This window comes from Stegodyphus dumicola, chromosome X1 (genome assembly GCF_044657685.1).
Source record: "Stegodyphus dumicola isolate Sdum_Otavi_A_Nest chromosome X1, ASM4465768v1".
NCBI lineage: Eukaryota > Metazoa > Arthropoda > Arachnida > Araneae > Eresidae > Stegodyphus > Stegodyphus dumicola.
In genome coordinates, this window is record NC_140780.1 from 66546561 (window position 1) to 66573342 (window position 26782).

The 26782-nt window shown below is 31.5% G+C and overlaps 1 protein-coding gene across 2 annotated transcripts in view; it reads right to left on the reverse strand.

Annotated features, from left to right (window-relative positions):
- Positions 1-440: 440 nt before the first annotated feature.
- Positions 441-26782, reverse strand: part of LOC118193213 (uncharacterized) — a 60452-nt gene continuing 34110 nt past the window's right edge. The window contains exons 9-14 of one of the 2 annotated variants that reach the window (XM_035364269.2): positions 26415-26596; positions 23893-24004; positions 23721-23813; positions 22068-22174; positions 4012-4132; positions 441-1839 (exon numbers count right to left, since the gene is read on the reverse strand). In XM_035364269.2, coding sequence (XP_035220160.1) covers positions 1774-1839; positions 4012-4132; positions 22068-22174; positions 23721-23813; positions 23893-24004; positions 26415-26596 — 681 coding nt within the window. In that variant the 3' untranslated portion in view covers positions 441-1773. Of the gene's footprint in view, positions 1840-4011; positions 4133-4292; positions 4393-22067; positions 22175-23720; positions 23814-23892; positions 24005-26414; positions 26597-26782 lie in introns of those variants that run through there. The other variant, XM_085808299.1, reaches the window with a different exon arrangement.

Here is a 26782-nt window from a genome sequence, read left to right on the forward strand (position 1 = left end):
AACTTCGATGTTTCTTTCCTTTCATATTAATTATGTCACTATTTTAATGTGTAGAAATAATAAAATCATGCTTTTCACATATTTCTTTTATTAATTGAATAAGAGAATTTTTCTTCGGACAGTGCAAAAATATAGCAGTCGATTCATTGTTTACTTTTCAATGACATTTTAAAGAAAAAAATATTTTTTATGCTGCAGATGATAATTAATCCTTATTCCAATCTGACTGCCAGTCACATTCATATTTTAAAATGAATATTTAAATTCATAGAGAAAATCAAAGTTGTTACAAAAATGTGTAAACATCCAATGTATGTCTAACTACTTTCTTATAACTTTATCTTTTCAACTTTAATGAAACAGCAGCATTGCATAATTTTTCAATAAATAAAGTATTTTCAATAAATTTAGCTCAATATACTATAAAAATGGCAAGGTGCTTAAAAAAATTAATTTTATTAGTTTCTCGTAGTGACTTTTAACATGAAAATATGTACATGGAAGTTACAGAAATCAAATTAACACTGCATATAGTGAACATTAGCAAACAATTTAACAAGAAAAAAAAATAAAGGAACTAAAACAGAAAAAGGAAATGTACATCATTCCTTACTAATTTTAGAAAGGGTTACCACAGTTCTGCAATTTTTAGATAACCGAGGAACTAATATAAGAACTCCACAAATAGTTTTATTTGCAGTTACAAACACCATTTTTAAGTACCACCATACATAAAATAATCACAGACTTATGAGAATTAATCATGAAATAATATTTTAGGGAATAAAATACTAGTACTAGCATAAATAAAAATTAACAATGTATATAAAATTAGAAAAACTGCAAATAAATTAAAATGGAATTGTAATAGATTCTGACAAACACACAAAATAGGGGAAAAAAGGGGATTCCATTTGTTTAACAATAATTTCTTTAATATTAAATTGTCAATAAATTAATACACAATGTTACAAAAAATATCAGCAAAAAACATTTTCCTTCAGTATAAATTGCACTAATTAACAAATTATTTTTTCATAATTACAATAATAATAAAGTACCAATACTTCATTGAAATAGTTTAAAGACCTCACCTGCAGCAAATCAGGAGACAGAAGTCAGATAACAAGTAAAAAATTTTCACTTCAATAATAAATATACAAAAGCAACAGTGAAGAAATACCATCCATTATGATTCAGGAGAAAAAATAACATGAAAGACTCGAAGTTTCAATTCATGTGCATAAAACAATAAATTTTATGTGTATGAAGAATTTACTTTTCTAGTGTGCTTTTACACTAAAGACAAAAAGACAAAGTGAAACATTCAAAGATGATAATGTTACACCCAGCAATTTTGTCAAGCAACAAGCATTTTACAGTAATTACATGTTTATTCTGTTTGAATAGCAGATAATGCAAATTAAAACTGACAAAATTAAAAATTATAAAATGCTCTTTTAATTATTTTAAAGCTTTTAATAAAAGCAATAAGTCACAGAAAACAAATTTATACACCACCATGCACATTTTTATTTATATATTACAAAAGTATTAAACAAATTTGAATTATAAATTTATTTCAAATGAATTATACCTCATCCATTGATTGCATAGTTGTTATAACTTAAAATAGAGTAGGTACAATGTACAAAGTCTCACTGTTAAACAGGCAGAGCAGAGTGATAATAATACTAGGGATGATCTCCCTTCAATATTTCTGCAACATAAGTTAAATGTCAGACCTGTCAACAGCACAAACTTTACAACATGTTATGTTTTTCCAACTTTACATATAAGATCATCACATATGCTTGAAAGCTCCACATTTTCTATATTCTGAGAGAGAAAAAAAATTGAAAATTTAGGGGCACATAAAATTTTGTTATTATTTTAATCTTAAAATCAAACTTTTAATTTAAATTCTTTAGATAATTTTTTTCACATAATTTCAAATGAAATAAATGTCATTAGAAAATATTTTTGATTCTGACACTGACACAACATACTTTTACTGTAAAAACAAATAACATTCAATGAAATTAATAGATAACAAAATGTTTAGAAAACAAGTTAACTATGGTGATCTGTAAATTGAGGGATTCTTTCTAGATGACGCATGTGTCAACACTTTTCAGAAATTTTCTCTTACACCCTTCCCATGTTGGTTTCGTTCGCATTTTCTAAATAGCTGCCAAAGAAATTAGTATGGTTTGTCTAAAAAACTAGTCTAGCCAGACACCACATTGATAACAATATAAAATTACAGCTTATTTATGTTCATTCTGTCTTTTGACATATCTTTTCCAATCACTACGCTTAAAAACTTTATTAAAATTGTTTTATATGAATTCAGACACATTTTCGAAATAATTATTTAGTTGGCATATTTAAAAATTGCCCATATCAGCCCAAGAATGAATGCCAAGTCAAATGCCATTACACAAATATTACAATAGATAAGGGCCATTTGGACATGAAGAAATGTACCGATTCGTTTCACTATACAAATTTTAAAATACACCTACAAACTACATGAAAACAAGTCGGTAACTTCCCTTTATCCTACCACGATGAACTGAGGCATGACAGAATAGTATGACAGTAGTTAAAACTTTCGATATACGGAAAAAAAATGGGAGAAACATAGCATTTCTCAAACAAAATGAATTCAGTGAACAAAGAAAGTTAATTTTGTAGTTATATAGTCTTAAGAGCATTGTTACATGTAACCAACTTTCTTCACAAGGACTCAGTGCATAGATAAGTAGAAATAGTGGAACTCTAATATGCACGTATATCATTCAACTTCCATGATTTTTCATAAATATGCATCAGCTCATAAGCTTTTCATTTCAACTTTAAGGCCCACCAGCTGCCGAGCAGTATAGTTGCTAAACACTGGTAGTTCAGTCCGAGGGTCAAATCCCATGAACGAGCTGACTGCATGGGCATTTTCATGATTTTCCCCATGTGTAACGTGTATATGAGCTAGTTTCCCTTAGGAAGTTCTCCATGAAGGCATCCCTTCCCTTAGGTAGATAGCCCTAGTGTGCTTTGCCATAATTAAATAAAACAAGCCAATAAATAAAACAAACCAAAACCATTTCAACTTTAAAATGCTACTCTTCATTAACATGGAATAACTACTGGCAAGGTCAGATCTCTACAATAATAACAAAAAGATGTCACTGTCCATATGCGACCAATTTAGATTTGCAATGCACCAATCTGATGGCTGCATGGTGTGGATATGGAAGCACCACAGGAACTCTTTTTCATAGTATACAATTCAGATATGGAAGCACGACAGGAACCCTAATTTTCACAGTATATGAATCCAACTGTCAAATCTGGACATAGCAATACACTTTTGAGGTTTTCTTGCTCACCGATTATCAATTTACTATAATGAGCAAAACTGCCTAAATATTCAAGAAGTTCTATTATGACAAAACAATAGAACTAAGCCTTATTGATATAAGTATAATACTGCACCAGCCCCAAGCATGGTTATTAACAGAAGTCTAACAATGCTGTCTCATGTTTGGAATGTTTGAGCACACAGTTCTATCTGAATCCCAAACAGCACTTGCAGGATCAGTTGGAGCATATATTATGTAGTTTGCAACCAAGGTCTACTAGAAAAAAAGTGAGCAGCATTATGTACTCAGAGGAAACGTATACCAATCACTGAAGGGTCAATGCATGTATTAGGGCCAAAGGCAGACCAACAAATTACTCATATATGACAATAAACGCTATTTTATTTCTACTCCCTATGATTTATGTCAACATGGTGTATGTTTTATTACTTTTAAGTCTGGACATTGAAAGTATAATAAAAAAAACGCTACTCCCCATTTAATTGGAAACTAAATCTAGAAAAACAATAATTTATCCCAACTATTTACAATGTCCAATAGAAATGTTTTTCAACTTATGTAAATATAATAAAGGCAATTTTCTTGGTCTTATAATAAAGACTCTTAATATCTCATATTTACACACCTTTTGTTCAAGATCTTTTTCTAAACTTGATATCTTCATTTCAGCTTTTTTCAGTTGAGCTCTTAACACTGTTACTTCAGCATCACCAGACTTTCTAGCACTCTCAATCTCTGCATTTGCACTGACAAAGTAAAAGACATAATTAAATTAATATATCCATACAAACATATACCAATATTTTAAAAAAGATTTTTAAGTTTAACAAATTTATGAAATATTTAAACTAATTTTATACAATATATTAAAAACATACAAATAAGAGAATACATTACAAGGCCTACCTATGATAACTTTTTCAAAATAGAAACGAAGATTAACTAACTAATGTCAGTCTCTAATTCCAGATTGCTGCATTTAATAACAGCTGGATGACTTTGTCTTCTGTTCAGCATTTTAGATTTTCATTTTGATTCCAAAACAAAGAATAAAACCAATCATTTAATACACTGTATTCAATTTCTTGATCACAGATTAAAAACATTTAAATGTTCCACACTTAAAAAATGGTAATCATATAAGTGGAATAGGGGTTTAACACAGTACTTAAATACTTTCTTAAAGAAAGAAATTATTTGTGGCACGAAAACAGAGAATCCATCAATAATTTTTGCCTTCCTTTCTTTAACTTATTTTTCTTGCTGCTATTTCTTGGCCTCCAAAGAAAATCAAACTCTGAAAATAAACAGGAAATTAAATAAAATATTTTGAGACATACAGACGTCGATTAAAAAGTTTCTGTCCTATACTTCTAAAAAGAGTTGAGAAAGTTATAATAGTTTTATTTTTCAGTTCCCTTTCCTTGTACTTTAAAATACTTTTCATATCATTTAATGAGCAACTCAATCAATATCTCTGAAAAAATAATCTGAAACCTTGTACTTAACATGTTCCATACATGCTTTTTTCATTCCATCATCATCATTAAATCTTTTTCCACAGAGGTCATATTTCAGTTTGATCCCACATTTCTTTACTGCTTTAGCAATGACGGCTGAATGTACAGAAGCATTATCACGAAAATTAAATGTGCTGGCTTTGTACTGCATGTTTTTTCTTATAAATTTCATTCTGCAATATATGCAAAGGTTTGTAGAATATTCCCATACATGGCTGCATTTCTTAAAAATCTCTGAGAAAGATTCCTTGACAGCATCCAAAATTGATAGTTATTCTCCTTTTTTAGTCTTTTTGTGATGCAGCTTCACTTAGTTTCCTCCATTCTATCAATCCTCTTTTAGACAGAGGACCACAGTACAAAGTATAAAATCTTATACTATGATCTTCTGTTGAAGAGGGATATTGTTTCATTAAGAATTATGGGACCAAAAAACTTACAGATTTGCACAGCAAAGCAGCAACTGCTCACAGGAAGTAACACATAGCTGTTTTTGATTTGAGGAGAACTGGGTTACCTATTTTGCAGACTTTTCTTCAAGTGAAGGTGTTGATGTAGAATGAACAAAACAGTTGTTTTACATAAATCAAGTCTTGCTGCTATTTGTCTCTCAGCACTCTATGGCACAAGCAATATGTCAGATGTTAGTGTTAATGATAGAAATATTACAAGAATCTAAAGGAGATGATTTTTGTGCATTTCTGTCCTTTCACTGTATAACAGGAATAAGCCGAATCTCTATATACGAGATCTAAGAGCTGTTTTAACTTTTGGGATTAAGACTTTCACCAGAAAATTACAGAACATTAAATCTTACGCATTTTAGAATAAGCTACAAGTGAAATTTCAGAATAATGCATCATTCAGTAAATAGTCAGAAAAGAATGCAGGTGTCTGGCCAAACACAATTTTAAATTTATTCATTTAGTATTGCTGTTATATGTCTGCAAGAGCAATTACTTGCCAATTTATATATACAGGGTGGCCCAGAAGTCACTTTACATTTTGAAAATTAAATAACTTTTTTTCTATTAATATATTTCTTTTTCTCTTTTCAGAATTAAAAAATATAATCCCTGGAAATTTTTGGCATGGATAAGTTTACAACAGAACAACGAGTGAAGATAATTGAATTTTACTTTGAAAATGGACGGTCAATTGTTGCAACGCAAAGATCATATATGCGCCATTTTAATGTTCGACATCCCCCTAGTAGGCCTGCAATAAGGAACTTAGTGACGCGTTTTCAAGGTTCAATTAGTGCAATCTTTAAAACCAGCAGACTTTCAGAAACGAGTAAATTATGCTGTCAGGTTTCAGAGAACTTCAAGAAATGACAATGAGTTTATTCACAAGTTGATCATGGGAGATGAAGCTCATTTCCATTTGAATGGACATGTGAATAAGCAAAAAATAAAAAAGAATTAATTAAATACAGTCATTTAAGAAAAAGTTATTTAATTTTCAAAATGTAAAGTGACTTCTGGGCCACCCTGTATCTATATACACTCTTTTGCAAAAAAAATCGAAGCATCAAGAAGGACTTTTGTGAATGTGACGAAATTTGGTATGTAAAATCATCTTGATCAAACATGCAAATTATCAAAGTTTCCAGGAAAATGAACAGGAATTGCGATCATAGTGTGCATTTCTAGTGCGCAATTCGCAAAGCATACAACCAGTAACAGAGGCAGAAATTTTTTTTGTTGTTGCTGCCATCGCAATTCCATAAGGCTGCTATCACACGTCAGTCTGTTTCGGAAGAACAACTGTTTGGAACAATTTTTCTGCTTTATCACAACAGCCAATCACCATAGATCGCTTTGGGGTTAACACAGGGAAAACTGGTTCTCCATTACAAACAAGTTGATAGCATTCGAAGCTGGTAGCTGATTGTTGGTTGAAAACGAACAACTTGCAATTTTTTTGGAAAGGAAGGAGAAAGTCGCACGTCTTTCTTTCAATAGTAAACCAGGCAGAAAAATTGTCCGAAACAGTTGTTCGTGGGAAGCAAACGCCGTGTGATATGGGCTTAAAGAAGCAACTAAAGATGTCATTAAGACAATATCAAAGACCTTACAAACAACTAAACAACTTCGAACACGGTTGCCTTGTAGAGATGCGTGAAGCTGGGTGGTCGAACCGAGCATCAGGCCGCCACCTGCAGCGTACAGATACAGCTGTGCAAAGATGTTGGCAGCAACGATTATTACAAGAAACTTGCCGACAAAATGAAGGCTATGGAAGGCCAAGGAGCAAAAATGCGAGGCAAGATAGGATGATTGTTCGCCAGGCCCAAACCGCCCCAACGGTATCATTGTTGACTATTCAGTGCACTACAGCCATGTGCATACCTCCCGTGGTACCATCCACCATCTCGCAGCACTTGTCTGAGGTGGGGTTATGCTCACAGTCCTTTCAGACGGTCTGGAGTGGTGTTGCAGCCGATCATCATGGCTGCCATCGTATAGTATTCAGCGATAAATCCCGCTTCACTCTTGAAGCAGATGACCACCATGTTCATGTCTGTAAAGGAGGAGGCCAGCCATCCCAATCAGTCATAACACCTGGTGTGATGGTGTGAGATGCTATTTCTTATGACAGCAGGTCATCTTCAGTCGTCCTCCGTACATCTTTAACAGCTCAATGACATGTTGATACCATCCTGCGGCCAGTTGAATGACCCTTCATGGCACGTCATCCTGGGGCCACTTTCCAACAAGATAATATAAAAAATATAATATAAAAAAGGCCACATACTGATTGCATATCTGGACTGTCTCAGTGTGGTTAATACTCTTCTTTGGCCAGCAAGGTCACCAGACCTTTCACCAATCGAGCATGTCTAGGGCATAGTCAGCCGTCAGATTCAGGTGCCACAAAATATCGCAGATCTGGCAAGACAACTGATGAATGCCTGGCAGAATGTGTCACAGGATGACATTAGGAACCTCTACCACTCCTTGCCTCGACAAATTCAAGCATGCATTGCCACCACTGGCGGTTCAACCAACTACTAATTTGAACACTCAATGGGGTGCTTGCGAGCCGTGAACAGACCTTGATTTTTTTAATCATTTTATTATCTGTGTATGAGTTATACACATATTCAATTTCATCAAAAACAACCACTTCCTTCCTGGTGCTTCGATTTTTTTGCAAAAGAGTGTATATATGTATATGTAAGCATTTATGTAGATCTACCTACATAAATTAAAAGCCTGACTCAAAAATATTACCCATGAAGATGGCATGTGACTTTTTTAATAAAAATGGAAACTGCCATTCTCCCTTTCCTATGCTTTCCCTCCTCCTCTATTTTTCTTTGTGTGCATCAAGGGCTGAACACTTTTCAGGTATAAATTATCATATCAGATAAAAATTTGACACCAATCAATGAAACAAAAGAGCAAGATGTTGCATCACTGATGGCTTTTATCCTGAAATCTCCCTCTCCCCATTCAATTATCATGACATTAAAAAATTTGTTCAATTTATATAAGGCTCCAAAAACAATAGATATTTATAACTGTGTTCAGGAAACTTACCTAATGAGACACTAGGATTAAATGCCCCACTCATCATCTTCGTCCTAACTGCCTCTGTATCTTATTTAAATATTTCTTGATAGGTTTCTCAAGCTATTAATGTTTGTAAAAGGTGAGAAATTCTTTTACCATAATGGCCATAAAAAAGATGTTTAACTATCCATACATTGGGGGTTTGCTCCTTAAATTTTAAGGTTCCCCAAAGTCATGTATAAGTGGTATTTTCTTCATTTTAATTCCAAAATGAACTTCTTGCTTTGTATTTTGACTCCTTTTCTTACAATATATCTTTAAACTGAACTCGGACAGATCAGGAACTGGCGGAAATTTTCATGTTTAACAAATTGGAAAGCTATATTTCTACAAGGAATTTAAAGAGTTAAAACTCTAATTTTCAAACATTATACAATTTCATGAATTTCACAAAACCATTTTTTTTTTTTTTTTTTTTTTTTTGGAAAATTACCCTTTCAGTAGTACCTGCTAAAATTAAAGAATGTGAATATTTATATATAACATACACAAAATCTATTTTCATCATAAAAACATAATGACAAGAAGAATCAATTACACTTAAGTAAAAAAGTACTTTTTTCAAAAATCAACTATTCAGTGCATGTGAGCTATAATCAGAATAAACTAAATATATATGAGCAGGCATAAATGCATGATTGCTGTAAATACACAGCCATTAAACAGAAGAATATAGCAACGAGCTCTCGGATCAGCAGTTGTCAACCCATTTTTCATTAAAAGCATAAAAATGAATATAGTACAAAGTCTTTAATCCGGACTTGTCGGGACTTTGGCAATTCCGGATTAAACGTTTTTCCGGATTATAGATCATCAATTTAAATCTGGTAAGATGGCATGCAGAAATTATAAAATTAAAAATATGAAATCATAATTTATGAAATAAAGAGCAATTATGATCTAAAGGGTATCAAAATTTACCCAAAAAAACTTACTATTTATTTGTTTACTTTATTAAACATTTCTTTCAGTGTAATTTGTTTATGTTGCTTCGTTTTATGTGCTAATACTTTCTCTTTAATTCTATAAACAGAGATAATTTCTTGTTCAGTTACAAAGTTCCGCTGTTCAAGTCCTTTAATTGCTCTGCTGAGAATATCGACTAACTTGTCATTCGAAATTTTTTCGTTTTCACTAACCTCTCTGTCACTTTCTTCATGCCTTTATCCATTTTTTGCAGCAATTCCACTTTTGTTTGATGGACATCGAAACATGCTTTCGCTTTGTAGATCCTTTGGCAGCTTCAGAATTGGAAACTCTTTTTGACATAGTCGAAAGTTTAAGCTTACTTTTTATAAAATTGCTCTAACAGTCTGCAAAAAATAATAAGTCGTATCCAATTAGAAGTTTAAGGAACAACGCAATCTGCAACATTAACTGAAATACGTAATCAGACAATTTTAGCCTAGCTTATACCGTCTGTTATACATTAAACATGCAATGCGCATGCGTAAATGCATATGTGCATGCGTAAAGGTATTTTGCGTAAACACTACGCATGCATAAGTTTGTAGCTTTGAGGTCCGGATTAAAGACTTTGTACTGCACAGAAAAAATAAAAACTCCAATTCTTACAGTGAAAATATGGAAATTTATTTTGCACAAACTAGTTCGGTGCATTTGATCAGTTTTGTCCTAGAATAATACAAGAGGTTTCATTTCATTCAAAGTTCTACAACTAAAATCATGTAGTTTTCCACACCCTGATCGTACAGAGAACAGTTTTTAATTCAATGACATGAAGATTATAGTTAAACAGCATGTGCAAAATTTAGGTTGACTTGCAACATTAAACAAAAGTGCAGCCTGTAAACATTAATACAAAAGCACATAACATATACAAGCTTTTTTTTTTTTTTTGTTTGTTTGTTTGTTTCTCTGATTGTCAATGATTAACTATAGTGAATGCATTCATGCAAAAAGCAAAGTAACTTAATGCATTTGTCAGAAATGCTATTTCTGAGCTTTGAATTAGATAAATGTAAGAATTTGGCAACAGAAATTGTAACAGATTTGTAATTTTTTTAGCTCTACGTGGTCATCACTGGCCACTTTTACCAAAGAAGTTAGCCTCCCCCCCCCCAGTTAAACCTCTTTTTCTTCTAACCTGCTACACACACATTTATCAATTAAGTTTGTGCAATTTGCAGCTTGATTTAGCATTAGCTGCATCTGTTATACAGGAATAGTTTCGAATCTGAGATAAACAAGGTATATGACATAATAAAAAGTTCTCTGCTCAATGTTTACACTTAACAAAATAATTCAGAATAACAGAAGAGGCAAAACACAGAACATATAACAAGATTTGAAGCATTAAAAAATAAAGTACAACAGGATTCAAATTTTCCACTCAAAAGAATTTCTGAAAGAAAAATATGACAGAAGTGAAAGTGGAAAAGATATGGTGATATATAATTAGTATTAATTTAGTTTTCGTAAGATCAAAGAGAAAACTTTTGCTGAAATAGAATACTTAAATGTTGAAAGTAAATCTCAGACTCAAATAAAGTTACTTAAAACAGAAGCTACAAAATCTGAGGGGATTTAAACAGCTGGATTGGTTTGGGGTCAGTATACTAAAATTCATAGATAATTTTTTATTGAATGAAGATAAAGACAGCTTGAAACCTAAGTCTTCACCAGGGTTCGTACCTATTTCTGCACATGGAACTTAAATACTTTTAAGGACCATTAATGAAAAAAATTAAGGACCTACGAATAAATTCAATTTAAAATATTATCTGTAGCTGAACTTCATTTTAGTAATACCATCCTAAAAATAAAATAGATCGGTAAGTCGGATGCACTATTATTAAACATAAATTAATTAATATAATTATTAATAAGCTTGAGAATAAAATACACTTTATGAAATTTATCAAGTAGCATTAAGTATTTTACACTTATAATAGGTGGACATGTTGAAAGAAGAAAAATTACATTTACGTTTTACTAACAGTTAGCTTTCTGTTGATTTTTTTTATGTCTCATTTTGTCATATACTTGCTCAGTCTAGAGGTTTAGTAAACAGCAGGTAGATTTTATGTCAAGCGGCATAGGTTACAATGAGAAGTAAAATCATAATCAGCATGATTCATAATAAAAGACTGACTGCTGCTTTCCTAGAGACCTGCTGATCAGAACTAACCTGAAAGGCCTGATGTAGGCATGGTTGGCAAGTTTTCAAAGTTAACTGGCCTCTGTATGGCGCAGTTAGTGTCACAGCTTCATGTAGAGTTCCAGGGATTGTAACCCAGTTCATTTACTTTAAGGTTCCAATGAGTCACTAAAGCACCACCAGTTGTTTTGTATTATTTTAAGTCTCAATAGATGCAAAGAATAAGTTTTACATTAATTCTTACATTCTAGTATTTTATCTTGCGACCAAGGCAAGAATTAATGAAAGTCAATAACCCGCTTAAATATGCAAAGATAATTTTTAAGGTTAAGCAGTTAGTTATAAGTAATTTAATTACACCATTAAATAACCTTAATCATTATGGATTTAAATGCACACTATTAAATTTTATTTATCTTTGTTAAAAAAGCTCCATTAAAATCACACTCTAATAAAATTTCACAATTTAAAATACATGTAATTTACGATAGTGATTCTTAAACAATATTAGCTTCTTTTTAATTTTAAGCCTTACCAGGTATTTTAGTTAATTTATATAGATTTCCTTCTCTTTAAACATCTTTTTTAACAATTAGGAATTTCTCTCAATATTCAAACCAGTTTCTGTGTACACAAACAAATTTCTGTGTACTTTATCTCCTAATTTGTTAACCTCTCCACAATGTACCTATGAGAGTTTACTAGATCTGGTAAAAGTTAAATAGTCCAAAACCACCCGACAGACTTGAAGCAAATTATCGCTATGTCTGAAAGTAACTACAAAGTCAAACAAAGGTTTAAATTAGCTTCTTATTTAAAAAGAACTTCGAATACAAAGGCATGTTCTAATACTAACAAAATCAATTACAGCTCGTGGTGATGTAATTAAACACGAGCAGTCAAATTCAAACTAAAAATGTGGACTAGTGGTCGAAGACCATACAATTTAATTTTCATTTAAGCTGGCTCAGTACCTCTAGCATCATAAATTCAAATGTCAGCAGTGATAATGCAAAGACGAATAATTAAAAATTATCAGAGCTGGCAGGAACTAATATAGCAAGCAAGCGGAGGTCAGAAACACACTCTGTCTTACACTTCAAAAACCTCAGTTTAAAAATTGCCTTAGATAGTTTGCATTCTGGTGAGGAAATAGAAATGGGAAATTATAGTAAAGGCTGAAATTATAAACAACTGGGTAATTTACATAATAAAAACTGTACATATCTTTGAAGAATAATTTTCTTTCTCTTTATGTACTGTTTCTTTCTTCAAAACGTTTCCTTTTCATTTTAGAATTATTTTATTTAATTAAACATTTCTGTTATTCTAAAAAAAAAAAAAAAAAACTAAACACATTTAGAATGTATAGAAAAAGCTGCTAATTTTATCTCTTTAGTAATATGAACATTCAGAAGAAATATGAAATATATATAGTAAGAGTCATTTACAAGGATGGTATGGCAGAACTTTTAGAATTTAGTGACACAATGAGCAACAAAATCTAAAAAAAAGTAGGAAAACTTTCAGAATTTAGAGCAGGCACTGGAAGCAGAGTTTAAAAAGGCACTAGGTAGCAGAATCGTTGGTCTATTAAATCTTGCCTTCAAATCCTTCTAAACTTTCCAAGCTGCAGGGTCTAAAATCCTAAAGAAAAATTATCCCTATCAATCCTGTAACAGCATAAAGCTAGAAATATTTTGAAAAAAAAAATATATATATATATATATATATAGTAGGTAGGAACATTGCAGCAACCTTGCTAAAAATTTACCAGGAGCTGTAACTCCACGAAATGTTGTAACATAGTACTACATAGACAATAAGAAATTTGCCTGGTGAAACTGGAAAAACGGTAAGCGCGATAAAATTGCCAAATTTTAGTGCTGGAAGACTTGCTAATGCACGAAAAAAATTAATTCATCTGACCGTTGTGTAATTTGAAAAGTTAACTCACATGAAAAAAAGATGGACGGAAAAAATATATATATACATTAGGAAGTTACAAAAACATGGATTATAAATGTCAATATATAAAAAACCTATACATAAAAAATTAAAATTGCCAATACATAAAAATTAAAATCAAAATTTAAAAAATAATAAAAAGACACAAAAAGCATCAAAAACTAGCTACAAAAACAATAATTAAATAGCGGAAAAATGGTATTAGCCCACTCGCACTCTCAGCTGGCTTTTCAAGGAAAAAAAACTGATCTACGAAATAGGCTAAATACCATTACGCGTTTTGTCGAAACAGACCATTGAAGCTCTTGTTTAATGCGAAAAAAACTTTATACAAAAGTATATTAGTATTTCCGAAAAAATTCTTTTGGAATAAATCCTTTTTAGTAGCTCCACTGCTCTGTCTCTTTTTCCCGACGCGTCTGCTGAAAAACACTTTAAGGTGTCAAAGGCTATTATGATTCCGAGCGATGTAAAATAAAAATAAAAATCAAAGTAGAAAAATAATAAAATAAAGATAATAAATTTATATATAGGGAAAGTGAAAAATGATGCATATTTTGAGACAATTATATGGTGAAAACGCTTTCTATGAAAAAAAAGACATTTTTAATTAATTACATAGCTAATTTTACTTTTAGTAAGAACTGTTTTGTATATTGTGCTATAAAGCATTATATGTTGTTTATTTTTCAGCTTCAAAATATTGTATAATAAGTTGGGAAAATGGAACTTTATAATATGACAGCAAAAAATAAAAAATTGTTATTTTAATGTTATTTTTTAAATATAATTTCAATGTATTACCATTATTTTAATAAAATTTATCAAAGTTACAAAGTTTTAAAAAAAAATCGTCGAAAAATTCCCAGATCTCAGAATTTAGAACGGTTAAACAAAAGAATTCACATCACCGAAAGCGAAAAGATGTCTAAGAGCTCTTTCATTAGAAAAAATAAATTTCAAAATGGTTACATTTCCTTTCTTAAATAGAAACCCTAGTTTCCCACCATTTATATCAGAAATAAGAACAAATTATAACCCATAAACCCATTCAAAAGATAACCATACTTATCAGAGAATCGCCAAAAGTATTCTTCCAAAATACTAATTTGCAATCAAAATGGTAGTTGTAATAACAGACAAAAATTTCAGACAATTAAAATTAAGGGCCTTCTGCCGATTTTGGCCAAAATTAAGGACTTTTAAAAACCAAAAATCAATTTTAAAAAAAACCTAAGGACTTTTAAGGTCCATACGAACCCTTATAGATTAAATGAAAGTTTCCCATCATCAAGAGACAATTATGAGAAAGGTACAGAACTTTTAAAATCAAAATATATAACACAACATAACATTAGTGGCGTTTCCTTCTTATGAAAAGAAGGAAAAAGAGCTTAGGCAATGTTGCCCATTCCTCTTCCGCCATTTGATCATTTAAGTCAAAGATTTTAAATGGTCATTCCCGTGAAAGGTAAAAAATAAATAAGTAGATAAGATCCCATACTGACACCAAATATATAGTATCAGCAAAAGATCCCATCTCTAAATTCAGGGTGTCGGTTAAATCTTAAAATCTTCCCAATTGGATGAAGAGCTGATTCAATCCTCCCAAACCACCAAACTCAAACTAATCAAAATACAAGAAAGATGAATGTTTAATGGAATTCTATATTCATGAACTGTTATTTCTAGTTCTAATAATAATATATATATAAAGGAAAATGTTCCAATTTCACAAATTACGATAAACCAGAATCACAATTAGGTGATTTGGAATCATTAGGCATCACTAAGCATACCGTATTTGATGGCATATGACGCACTTTTTTTCCTAAATTTGGTCTCAAAAAAGTTACTTGTGTCTTATACGTGAAGGACACAGGTTAACTTTCAATAGTGAATGCTATTTTTAGCCCGGATAAAGGTCTAGACGCACATAACTTTTCTACATCTGCCATAATTATTTTGCGCATGCGTGAAATATCTGTCGCCAAAAAGTGCCAAAGCTCGAAGCTGACGTCGAAGTTCGAACAGGTTTGACGGTCACATTACGTCTATGGAGCCTTTCCTTCTTTACATACTTTCTTTGACTCAGCCGACGTGTCAGTATCGGTGCTTAAATCTATTTGTTTTAAAAAAATACCCTGGAAAATATGACTACAGGAAACAAGAGATTAAGCTATACAATTCAGTATAAACTAGGAGTGTTAAACTATGCCAAAGTGCATGGAAACAGAGCAGCAGCATGGCATTTTGGTCCACCACCTACCGAAAAAATGATACGTACTTAGCGACTGCAGGAAGATCAACTGAGGACTGCTAAAAAACAAAAACATAACCTTCGATGGCCAGCTTCATCTTGGCCTGAACTTGAAAATGCCGTAAAAATGTGGGTGATAGATAAGAGGAAATCTGGGGTAAGTGTTTCAGCCGAAATGATAATCAATGAGGCCAAAGGATTTGCAGGAAAAAATGGGAATCAGAACTTTTCAGGGTCTGAGGGCTGGTGCTACAGGTTCATGAAAAGGCAAGGCTTATCTATGCGCACAAAAACAACTATTGCACAGAAAATGCCAGCAGATTATGAACAAAAAATACTAGCATTTCATAGGTTTTTTTTTATAAATGCACGCAAGAAAACTTCTTTTGAGCTCGGTCAAATAGGAAATATGGATGAAATTCCACACACATTTGATGTACCATCCAACAAGACTGTGAGTATTAAAGGGTCTAAATCAATAACCATAAAAACCACAAGTCATGAAAAAACCCGATATACGGTAGTTCTAACATGTTGTGTTGATGGCACAAAACTACCGCTGTTTTTCATATTCAAAAGGAAAACTCATCCGAAAGAGAAACTTCCAAGGGGTGTAATTGTTCATGTTCATCCGAAAGGCTGGATGAATGAAGATGGAATGAAACTGTGTTTACAGAACATATGGGCGAGGCGACCTGGTGGTCTCTTAAGAAAACCCTCTCTTTTGGTTTTAGATCAGTTTAGCACCCATAGAACTGAAACCATAAAGAATAAAGCGAGAGAATTAAAAACCAAGATGGCTGTCATTCCTGGTGGACTGACTAGCCAATTGCAGCCTTTAGATGTATTGGTGAATAAGCCATTTAAGGAAAAAGTGCGAGAACGATGGAACAAGTGGATAGGAGAGCCACCTCACACCCTCAGGTAAAATGAAGTGGCCCTCTATTTCACAAGTGTGGGAGTGAGTAAAAAGATCTCGGGAGGACGTAAAGGCTGAAGTAATTGTTAAGTCCTTTAAGAAGTGCGGAATCAGTAATGCTCTTGACGGAAACAGTAGTGATGACGATATCCTCATTTTCGTTGATGATGATAGTGAAAAGGATTTTTATGGTTTTGAAAGTGATTAAAGTCTAATTTCATGATAGGCAACATTTTCCTTGAATCTGTGTTTTTTGTTGTTTCTGCTTTATTTTGTATTATGTTTAATTGCTTGCTGTTCATTCATTTATTCATTATTGAAATTTACATATCATGTTCAAAATAGCTTGTTGTTTGTTAAATTTCCTTAATAAAAATATGTTTGGTAATTGCATTCAATGATTGTTTATTTGGCTTTTACGAAACGTGAGAACTAAAAGAAACCACATTTTAAGTTATTGTGGTACCACTCTATGCGTCTTATATGCCGCCAAATACAGTAAGTATGCTGTATTGCTTTTTCCATTGGTTGAATCAGCAATTCTTAAAAATTATTTTAAAGATCTGGCAGAGATATCAGGGTACTAAAAGGGTTTTGAATAAAAATTCTCACAACTGTACATGTGAGTTATTGAGAAATTTTTAAAAACAGAAGTCGAAGAAGTCAAAGAGGTTAAAGTAAGAAATACTCCTATTGAAGGTAATGAACATAAATCTAATGTACAGTTTATGTGCAAAAGAAAAATACTGAATAGTTTACAAAGTGTGTACCTAAGTATAATGCAAACAAAAAAATACTTTTTTTTTTTTTTTGGTGATATATTGACACAATTTTCTATAAAAAAGAAATGCAGGTAGTTACTAAGAAAAACGGTGCCTATTTCTACTGTAATAAAAACATCTTATTTTCAAGTGGAATGTTTTTATGAAGTGTGCTGTATGCTAAGGAAAACTTTATTTAATATTATGTCAGATGTTAAAAAAATGCTTTGAAGGACAACACGTGCAAGTCTGACAAAATTTACTTATTAATATAGGTAATGGAAATGTTAGAAAGGATAGTCTATGATTCTAAATCACAAAAAAGTAGTTATGTTACCAAAAATTGCACAACAGAATTAAAGCTGAAACCTAAGGATGCAGCATACACTTATCAAGAATTATTTTGATGTAACAAGACTTATAAGCTCTTACTGACAAGTTTGGTATATCTCTTTAATGCAAAGCAATGTGCTTTATCAAGATTGTATTTGTAGTTATGTTCCTAAAACTAGTGATGTGGCTCTGTGTGCAAGTTTGAAAGAAAAAAAGAATATTTTAAACCGATTTTCCAACACATCCGATGATATTGCTGATATTCACTTATTAGGGGCTCATGTATGGACTCAAATTACTACATTCATTTTTTTTTTTCCCATGATTAATAAAAAGTTAGTGGCCAGAAAAGCTAAATTTGGGCAGTCATTACTCGGCACATCAGGAAGTGATAGAAACATGTCCTTGAATTTTAGATGCATTATTTTCTTTTCATCTTATCATCATATTTCCAAGTTCTGGGAGTTAGAAAGCCTATGAATCAAAAAAATCCCCGAAAACATTGCAGCAAAAAAAAAAAAAAAAAAAAAAAAAAAAAAAAAACTGAAATGCTTCAGATTTTAAATTAGGTCCAAAGGGGCGTTTTTTAACGTTTTGTGCATTACCTTTATTTATTAAATATCATGTTCTTTGCACTTAAACTATAAAATTTAGTTCAATAGCAATGTCGCAAAATAATTTTAAAATGAGCATATCTTTAGAATTTCCAATACACAGTTCAATGCACTGGAGATAAAAAGGTTCCTCCATAGAGTGTTATAATTCCTCGCTTTTGAATCATTGAGATTGTTACTCAAAAATTCGTTAAAATTTTACAAAATATGAAATCGATAACAAAACACATTTCAAATTTGGGATTTCAGATGCCCATATTCGCAATAGGATTACATCATTCAAAATTGGATGGCTCTAGATACTGCTGTTTTATCACAATGCGAGAAATATACATACACTTATGCAGACTTTTCATTATTTAATTTCTTCAAATATAATGCAGGACTCTAACAATTTTGTGGCAACAGTTTGAAAAGTGAATCGACATTTATATGAATTCGATGCAAAATGCCAAAATGAAAGTAATAGTCCTTCGGGACTCAAATCCCTTTGGACTAAAAAAGAGATCGTGAAGTTTGCAATTTCTCTGAATAAAATGTAAAAAGAGAAAATATATGGAGATATATTGTAAAATTACCCTTAATGAAAGTTACTCACTCCTACAAAATAACATGGAAGTAACAGAAAGGCAACATACAGAAACTAAACCCACTTGGCCTAAAAACTAAATCCACTTGGTGAACATAGTCCATATGTACCAATCAACTTAGTAAATATAGACTATTTTTTAGTCATGCATGACTGGCACGAAAGAGGTATGAGTGAAGGAATTGAAGATGGAAAGCAAACTTTAGAAGCATTTTATTTACCTCACTGACTAATACTAAGCACAACACCAGTAAGATGGGTATTTGATGCATCAGCTACAGATAAAAATGGATATTTTTAAAATGAATTCTTAGAAAAAGGTCGTAACTTAACTGAAGAACTACAACTCATTCTCTTCATTAAGCAATATCACACTGGGTTATCCCCTGACATTCATGAAGTTGATCATGAAACATTCAGATTTTTGTGCTGGGAAAATGATCAAATACCATCATTCTGCCATTGTAAGTTTCGTCTTTGGAGTATCATTTGGCCCTTTTTATTGTTTGCTTGCATAAACTATCTATTGAAGAATACTCTTGATCATCTTGTAAAGACAGCTGAAAGATTGCTTGGATCCTTTTATGTTGACACTGTTTGCTAAGTATGCAGGATGTGAACAAAAGGGGAACATTCAATCTCCGAGGCAACAGAACTGATGTCTTCAACTGGATTTAATCTTACAGGATGAGTTAATAAATTTCACATAAAATTGTAGAAAATGTTTTAGAACTTAGGTGGTATTATTCAACATATGTACTAAGATAGTATTGTTCAACAGATATACTAGGTGGTACTGTTTAACAGATGTACTACAAATCTTGAGGATCTGTTGCCAAGAGGTTGTCTTCCTCAACAACTCTTAAAATCGTAATTGTAGGAAGGTTTAGAATGGTTGTAGCATGTTCCTCAGAATCAGCTTCATAATATTCCTGAATCAAAGAAAGGGCAACAGAAAGACTAATCTTCGTACAAAAAACAATAAAACAGAAATGATAATAACTTATTTGGCTAACAACAGTTATGCTGAAATTGTAAGAATAGTACAGATTAAAAGGAAAAACACCAAATGTTTCAAGACCTCCTTATATATTACTGCAAAATTTTCTAGCATCAAAAACGTAATTTTCTGATGCATTCGGAAGAGTTTTTTTTGGGGGGGATAAGCAAGAATATTTTGAAGACTTCTCAGGACTATCAAAATAATCAAGGAATTCTTTTAATGAAGTCATAAGCAGTGAATGAAATAATACTTTATAATACTTACCTAGCTGTTTTTTTCACTTAAACATATTTTAGTGGATAGAATGGTAGAACACAGCCACTTTTTTCCAGTTTTGGGGGAAAGGTTTTGATTTTGATATGGGGGGGGGGAATATTGAAGTTGAATTTTAGAAAGATCCCATAAAAACACAGATTCTATATATGCAGGAGAGTAGTATGATCAAAAGAAACCAAAAATTTATGAGCATTTGATTTTCATTAATCTTTGTAAAACTTTCACTTTACAAAGGTGGGAGGATGTTTAAAATACTATTTTTGAGCCTTTACTTACAAGTATAGAAACTGTAAAAACTGATTTGTAATTATATTACCTATTCTGTTTTTGGATCACCACTGACCATTTTTAGATTATTTTTCTGAACCACTTTTTTAATTAAAAACAAATGTTTATCTGTTTCTTGTGCAATTTGAGGCTTGATTTTAAGCAAGCAGTAAGAGTTTTGCTGCGATGAAAAATCTTTTTATCGACATCGAGATTTCTCTTAAAATTCCAAACAAACCCAATTACAGGAAATATTTTATACTTAGAAATTTAAAAATAAAAAAAATTACAAACCCCATGTAAATATTATATGACCTCTCATTTTATGACACAAAAATTTATAAACTGCCCAGGAAGGAAAAAAATATACATTGTGTCCACAAAAGTACTTAACTGGGCTTTATTTTTGCAACCGTTGGTCACAGACATTAATTAGTAAAACACTTCAATTACAGAAATGCTTTAAATGATGCAAATATTCATGTCATATATCTGAATTTTAAGAATCAACTTAAATTATGAAAACTAACGGTTTATAACCCCCCGGCGCAAGTCCTATACTTAAGAAAATGTTATATACATAAAAAAAAATAATAAAATACAAAACTTTTATGCCTATAAAACAAAATTGATGAAAAATATTTAAATTCAAAATTCGCAATTTTTATGTTGTTTTCAATTTGGATTAAAGGGTCGCTTTAACAAATAAATTAGAATAATGCAGGATTGATTTTTTTCTGTTAAATTATATATTCCTTTACAATTTACTAGTATTATCAATTTATAACTTTGTTACATTTGGTATGCTTAAAGAATTTATCACACAAGTCATTTATCAAAGTCTAAAAATGCATTATTAATATTCTCATGAAGTTTTACTACTTAAAAATTATAATCGTGTAATCACAGCCTCTCATTAGCCTACAAATATTTCTCAATTTTTATAACAGAAATAGAATTGGTATTTTATTTTTAGCTGAGTAAATATGCAAACACTTTTCTCAGTCTACGGCCCCTGAATATCATCGACCTTTAAAATCAAATAAATTGGAGAATTTTTCATGTTTGGGAATACACACTTTTTATGTTTTACTTTTTATTACTAGTATAAAATTTTCATAAATATAAGTTAACGCAAATATATTTAAATTATGTGATTTCATAAATACAAATATATTCATAATTTCATAAATATAAGTTAATGCATAAGTATTTAAATTTTGTAATTTCTACAAAGCTGAGTTCTCTAAATTTAAATGTAACTGGAAGGATATGTCTATGAGTAACAATTGTGAAAATAAAGGTCAGATAAGGACTTCTGTAGACAAAGCTTATGTCCCATTAATGATCAGAAGTAAATGGATGCAATGAAACCTGCACTTTTGCCTACTGCTGAAATATTTGTATACCTAGTGTATTTAACAAGTAACAAAACCTTTTTTTTTAATAAAACTAAGATTAAATCTAACCTGTCTAATTTGTCTTGAATGCGAGCCCTCAGCATTTCATACATCTGTTCTTGCTGTTTCAATTTCCCTTGCATTTCAGCTACTTGTTGCTTCATTTTTTCTTCATTCTTAAGGAAAAACATAAAACAAACTTTGCGCATTAAAATACATTATGCAAATATAAAGGTAAAATGTAACCAAAAAAGAAAAATTTGTCATAAAAAGATTAGTATAAGTACAAATAATTAATTCTTTAAGTTATTAATGACAGTTTTACTCTCATTTTATTAGTACTATAAGTAATTTATTCTGCATTGAATCTTATCAAGAAGCATTTTAAACAAAATGTTTAAAAAATGTAAATTGTAGCAGTAGATAGCATATCATACTTTATATATCATTTAACATTAAAATTTTCTCCATTATTACAAGATAATAAATTGCAGCATAAAATATAACTGAATTCCCATTCAAAGATTAAAAGCAGATACCCAATAAATTTTTGAGTATTACAAAGAAAAAATAATTGCTGGATTGTTATAATAATTTAAAAGCAAACTGCTAACAAATGATCAAGCTAGTACCACAAACTATGATCAAGTATATTAAAAATAATTTGCGTTAAAATTAATTTTTGACTGCCCAATGTTTGGATTACTATAAAAAAAAACTATCCCAAGTATGAAACTGCTCTTACAACAGCAAGACCATAGACATTTTTAATGAGAGACTGGTGAAAATAAAATTTATAAAATTTTTAATAAACAGTTTTCATCTAAAATTAAAAATTTGTGCCACAAACTTTTCTCTGGGTACTTAAGTCAGGCATGAATGAACAAAAAATTCTGTTTCTCAAGCTGAATTCTGCATTCCAAACAGGTTACATAATTGAAGTAAGCTCTACTACTGATTTAGGTGAGCGGTAGTCTGTGAACGCTAGTAGTTCAAACTGGGTTTCATTCTACATAAAAGAGCTGGCTGCATGGTTCATTTTCATGGTTTTTCCCATGTGTAATGTGGACACGAACCAGTTGCCCTTAGAAAGTCCTCCACAAAGACCTCCCTCCTCTGAGGCAGATAAACCTTAGTGTGCTCTACCATAATCAAATACAAAACTATTACCTATTAATGCTAACCAAACAGCTTTTCTAACTAGCATAGACATACACATGGTGGCACATGGTTCATACAGAACATATCATGATTTTACAATACTAGAAGATTTTAAGGCAAGAAACACCCTTCTTAATACAACTGGATTCTATCAATTTGCAAGTAATGTTTTACCCATGGTGGAACCATTTTCCTAAAAAAGCAACTTTCATTATATCACTACTCCATAAGAGTTACAATTTCAATTAGTAAGCTGCACCAAAGTGACTTATGCCAGTAAATTCACTGTTGAGCATTTACATAAAATTTGCACATAAAGGCATGGTAACCTTAAGTTATTAAAACATAACTAATATAAGATATTTTGCTCTTATGGAATCATGTAAAAATTACACTTATATACGACTTTCACTGACAGTGTTAAAACTTCCTAAAAATGTCTCAACTTTATTCCAATAAACTTTATGGCCTGTAATAATTTTCTAAGATCAACTGTTATGGAAATAAAAGATGCACTTTTTTGATAATTCTGTTATAAGGAATAATTTTTACAGTAAATACCTGTTTATATCCCTCTAAAACAGACTTGCAATTCTCATATCGCCTGTGTAAGTCAGCAAAAGCTGATTCAACATTTTGCAGATCTTCCAGAGCCTGAAAGCATAAAATGTAAATTTCATATGCAAAAGTTTTAAGTTTATGAGATATAAACTAAAGAAAAAACTTTAATTACCTGATCCCGTTCTTTCATCACTTTCTGATTATTGCTAGTCATTTCAACACGCTCTTGTTCTTTAGCACTCAACCATAATGTGAAAATATTTAGCAGTTCTTCCAAAACAACCCTAGAGATTAAACGCATTCAAAAAATCTTTCCTATTTTTTTTTTTTTTTTTTTTTTTTTTTTTTTTTATTCTCAGTGCATGAAATTATAGAAACATCATGTAATTTCCCTACATATGAATTTATTTATCACTGTTTAAAATTTACAGTAAAAATAAGTTCTCTAAAGTCAAATCCTGATTTAATGATTTTCTTCCATTTTTAAAATACTAAGTGAAGAAAAATATTTCAATTTAATGAATATTTTACGTCAGTTTAATAAACTGTCAAAGTTTTCCTTTTTGCATTTTGTAAAGACTTTTTCTTGAGAGTTAGCAAATTTAGCTTTTGTATACGTTCTGTTCAAATATTACACATTGAAATTTTCCCACTTTAAATACTGGAGTAAAAATATTCGGCTAATCTTTGGAATATGGTAACAGAGAGTTTGGCGTCATTTTGGTAAGGCGATAAAGGTTACTAGGTAGGACTTTAGCAATAATCTGAGAAGTACACAGTTCGAATCACAGATTATTTTGTCTCAGAGAAATGAGAGATCATAAGACATGTCATGTGACATTTTCCGGAAAATTCCAATTGTGATTTCAGATAATAAGCACTTAGAAACAATTTCGCTGCTAAAGTGCAGAATCACCCACTTATTTTTGTTTGGCGCTTTTTACAAGAGTAAGAAGAATTGGATTTTTGTCAATTTTCTTTTTAAGTGAAAAATAGGTTGATGTGTAAATGGATAAAGTACAGTGCATGCGATGCCATTTTTCTGCAATTCTGGGATGTTTTTTTAAGTGAAAATAGGTCGACGTGTACATGGACACCGCGTATGAGCAATTCTTAAAAGCGCGGGAAGCAGTGGGCAATTCTGCACTTTCTCCCAACTTTGCACCTAATCTTCGTCATGATTAAGCACTTTTGTTCCATAAAAGTTCTACCATAAGTGTAATTCGGCTAGCAGATTGTTGGAAAAAATGTTGTGTTAAAAAAAAATGCCTTTACTTCGTGAAAATAAAATGGCGTCCAAAAAAAACTAGCAGGTTGCTGTAGCAGGGTTGGTCGCCAAATTTTCGCCAAAAAATCGCCAAGTTAGCATAATCCAAAGATTCACCAAATATTCCTTTCTATCACTAAATGAAATGTTCAAACTTTCCTCGAACCAGAGGCTAGGACTTCCCATAGAACTACAACATCTAGGTAAGAAATAACTCAATTATTCAAAAGCATCTAAAAAGATATTAGTTATATTAATATTGAATCATTTTGAAGCAAAACCTCTAATTACATCTTAATATGCTATCACAGGCAAAGAGATTATTGAAGGTTGGAATTAAGACCTACAAATTTTTACTTATGTGCCTATGTTCCCTCATCAGACACAATGTGTTGATAATAGAGCATGTAGAAGATATTACAGCAAAAAGAAGATAAAAAAATCATGCCTGCAGATGCTTTTTTGGATTAAAGATGGCCGAAAGCTTCATGCTTATATGAAATAAAAGATGAAGCATTTAATACTTTCAAGAAATTGGCAAAAAAAAAAAAAAAAAACTTTGAAACAAACCCAAGCTTTACTGTTACACTGTTTTACTTAGCAATAATTTACTACATTGCAGCAGACCACGCAAAGCTAAGAAACTTACGTGTGCATTCCCATCAAATGTTGCAGTCTTCGAGCTGTTACAAATGTTGCAGTCTTCGAGACGACATGCTCTGATACTGCAGTAGCAATAACATTTTCAGCAATGACTCCACTTGACATTACAAGTCATAATTTTATGGCCAGTATCAGAGGATTTTAGAGATCTGTCATGAAGGCCTCTCAATTCAGGGGACAAACTAACCAATGATTGATTCTATAGCTCCTCTGATACCACCTTCAAATAAATCAGAGGATATAAAATACAACCAAAAAAAAAAATAATAAAAGGGTGTGACTAATTCAATCTGCAAGGGGTTCCAGACAAAGCAAGTACTCAGAACATTCTAAGACTCTTGACTTAGACACCCTTGCTGCTAGCACGGCTTCTATGCATTCAATACTGTCATTATTCCATTGTTAACAGAGCTTTGCATAGATTTATAATAAATGTTTTTAGTTCAATAGCAGTTTGCATGCAACCAAAACAAAAGCCAAACCAGCCAGCTACCTGTACTGTTGTGTAGTCTACCAATAGCATTCCAGCTCTCCAACATAAAATAAGATTTTGAAAATTACATCATATTTTGTATGAAAACAGCTTTCATAAACCAGACATTATTTCTAAAGCAAGCACATAAGTTTTGTGTTTCATTATGTTGTTTAATGCCTTATAATTAAACAAGTACATGTACATACTCTATGAACAAATGTTATCAGACTGGAATGATGCATTAAATCAGGATTTCATTGTTATTAATTTCCTTTATAGCACACATTACCTTGATGCTCTATAACCTTTACTAAGAGCTACAAGCTGGTTCTTCAAAATCTGCTTATCTCTCTCTAAAAGTTTCATTTGGTCACAACGTTCTCTATCTCTCTTCAGTTGCTTTTCATGAAATAGGAGCTCTTGCATCTTTAAAGCTTGACTGAATTCTTCTTCTGTAAATAATTTGTGTTCCTGAAATCAGCAAATGTTGAAAAATCACACATTATTACATATTTTCTGACATTTTGGCTTTTTAAAATTGGCATGTTTTTAAGAAAAACTGAAAAAGCAAGATCTAACAAAAACTGATCCATACCTAAGCTAAAGGTCTAAACTAACATCTCGGAATGTGAAGCTAATGTTTATCTAAATAAAGCC